We start from the raw sequence: 2,819 nt of genomic DNA on the forward strand, positions 1-2,819 counted from the left end.
CCCCCCACTGCTGCCCCAAGACGTCTTACTCTCAGTTGTAACCCAAATTCATTTGGTGACAGATCTGTTTGAAATTTCATTAGCTCATCGTAAAGGTAACGGTTGCCAACCTGGATTTGCATGTTATCCAAGGAAAACAGTTGACAATGAATTTTTCCATAGTGTGGCTTTTTGGCTGTATCTGCCATCCCCCACAACAAGAAAAGGTGTAAGTTTAACAGTTGTGGTTCATACTGTTTAAAAGGTATAGTGCAACCTTGAAGTAATTCAAGCTAGTATTTGAGAAGAAATCAACTTCTGTTATCCATATTTTAATGAGTTTTAAATTGCCCAGTGACCTAGCCCCCTTTATTTTGCTACCACTGTGGTCAGTCTATTCATCATCTCTGTAGCTCCCAGGAGCTGCTGTATTACTGATTGTAGGTTTCTCAAGATCCTCCTGTATACAGTAGAACCGTCTATAAAGTAGTAAAAGTATAAATTTGACTTTTGTGGGCAGTTATTATTGGCACTCAGTTATTATTAGCACTGTAATTATTCTGGGAAGTGTGCAAAACCTAACAGCCAACTCTGGAGTATTTTCTTGAAGAAGTGGTTAGGAAATGTGATGTGTATGAAAAGACGTTTCAATTTGTGCATGACAGTTGGCTGTTAAGTATCTTACTGCTTTTCTTGTGGTGTTTCCCCAGTTAATTCTCTTAATTGATGTCTGTGCTTTCTCTCTCTACCTCCCTGGCAGTTTTTTCCCTATAAAAGGACCCATTTGTCTAAGGTAGAGATTCTTCTTTTTTTTGTACTAATCTGTGACTAAACTGCATGGAGTCAGCATGCTTCTCATTTAGAAGTCATCTTTAACTCTGCTTCTTCCATACAGTGGAAGTGTTTCCACTATATGGACTTTAATATAGTGTCTTTTGTTTCCTTTTCTTCAAGTAAAGTATGTTCCTTCTTGGCCTGAATTCAAGCACCTCAAAGTATGTCTAATTGCTAATCCTAGTTATAGAGCAGAGAATACGTTTTAAACTTGCTAATCCACAATGATTAAACATTGTGCTTGACAAACTGATGCTCTTTGGAGAGAAAGAAAGAGTAAAAAAGCACTTTCAGAAAAGTAACTTGTTTTTCATTTGATTTTATTAGACTTGAATTTGAGCGGCAGCAGCGTGAAGAGCTTGAGAAATTAGAAAGTAAAAGGTAAGTCACGTGATATGGAGTCTTATTAACACCACACAGGGGTGGGTGCCTGTATTGGTGTCCTAGACTGACTTCACCTGTGTCTGTGTCGTTCCCCTCTGGCTCAGTGTCCATTTACACATCTGATGACTATAACTCATTTGTCTTTAGCTGGTTAATTTTACTTCATGTTTGAATTTTTAATTGTTTTTAATTACTATTTTTTTTTTTTGGCCGTGCCACACGGTTCATGGGATCTTACTTCCCAGACCAGGGAATGAACCTGTGTCCCCTGCGTTGGATGTGCAGAGTCTTACCCACTGGACCACCAGGACAGTCTCAGCGTTTGAATTTTTAAAAATAGTTCATCTTCAAATACTTGTGAGAGGGAATAGAGTCAGTAGGCAAATTTACTACACTCATTAAATGTAATACACCAAATAATAGATGTATTCAAATTTAAAAAGTATATCTTCCTTAATAATATCCTCTGAGTTTTAAAAAAGCCAAAAGAATGGCAATTCCCCTTCTTATGCCTTCTCACTCTTTAAACATCTTTCTTTAACAGTGATTGGCCATTTGTATAACCTTCTCTTCTCCACCTCTGCATGTTCTCAGCTCCCTTTTCTTTTGGGGTGTGTCTGTGTGTGCACGCACATGTGTGCAGGTGTGTGTGTGTGGTTATTTAATTGATTTGGAGAGGGTTTTTTTAATATGTTCTGAATATAATTCTTTGAAAAAGCTGTATTTTTTTCCTGTTCTATATAACAAGCCAAGACATGAACCAACAACAGATACTAGCATAGAAAGTAAGGCCACAGAAAAATCTGTACCCTGGATATTTATTTCCTAGAACGTGGAGTCTGGAGGTTACAGATGAATTGGTTTAGCTCCCAGCATCATGTAAGATAGGGCTTGGGTGGGTCAGGAGAGAGACCTTGCACCCACACTCTTGCTCTAGAGGCCATCCCTCCCAACCTTGACACACTGAGTTAGCACCCAGTGGGCACCCTTTGCTCTCTCAGGCACATGACACATAGCCCCTGGAATCATGCATTTAAGTATTCTAATGGAGATTGGCATTATTTTCAGTGTTATACATTAATAAACTAATATTTTGGGTCACTTGGTGATTGCCATTTGTCCTAAACTAGTGATTAAATGCTCAACAGCATGTAGTTATTTGACCTGGAACAATGAAATGTTGATTATCTTGACTTTGATATTTGACCCTGATGAGTTGAGGACAGCATAAGCATTTTTATTTAATATCATTTTGTCACCGAATTTCCACTGAGTTTTAGCCACTGGGCTGAACAGAATTATTCACATTTAAATTTAAATTGGGCACGGCTCTTTCTCTTTGAGCCCAGGGGTCTTTTAAAATTATATCATGCATAACACATTATGCTTATAGGCACTACAAAGAAATGATATCAGAGGCTACTCGAGAAGATTAGGTAAATGATATGTTGGACAGTTACAGAGTAAAAAAATAAAACAGCAGGCCACTGGATATTAAAAGGAAAAGTTGTTCTCTTCTTTTTTTTTTTTTAAATTAGTGAAGGGTGTGCAGTGTTTTAAGGCCATTTCCAGGACGTATCAGTTCAGGGAGAAGTCAGAGCAGCATGTGAAGCTAGTGATCA

General features: G+C 38.0%; 1 protein-coding gene across 1 annotated transcript in view; it reads left to right on the forward strand.

Annotated features, from left to right (window-relative positions):
- KIF16B (kinesin family member 16B) overlaps window positions 1-2,819 on the forward strand; it is a 270,569-nt gene that overhangs the window by 165,525 nt on the left and 102,225 nt on the right. The window contains exon 17 of the mRNA XM_010854070.1: window positions 1,141-1,194. Within this exon, the coding sequence (XP_010852372.1) occupies window positions 1,141-1,194 (54 nt within the window). The remainder of the gene's footprint in view (window positions 1-1,140; window positions 1,195-2,819) is intronic.

Source organism: Bison bison, unplaced genomic scaffold (assembly GCF_000754665.1).
Source record: "Bison bison bison isolate TAMUID 2011002044 unplaced genomic scaffold, Bison_UMD1.0 scf7180017864335, whole genome shotgun sequence".
Lineage (NCBI taxonomy): Eukaryota > Metazoa > Chordata > Mammalia > Artiodactyla > Bovidae > Bison > Bison bison.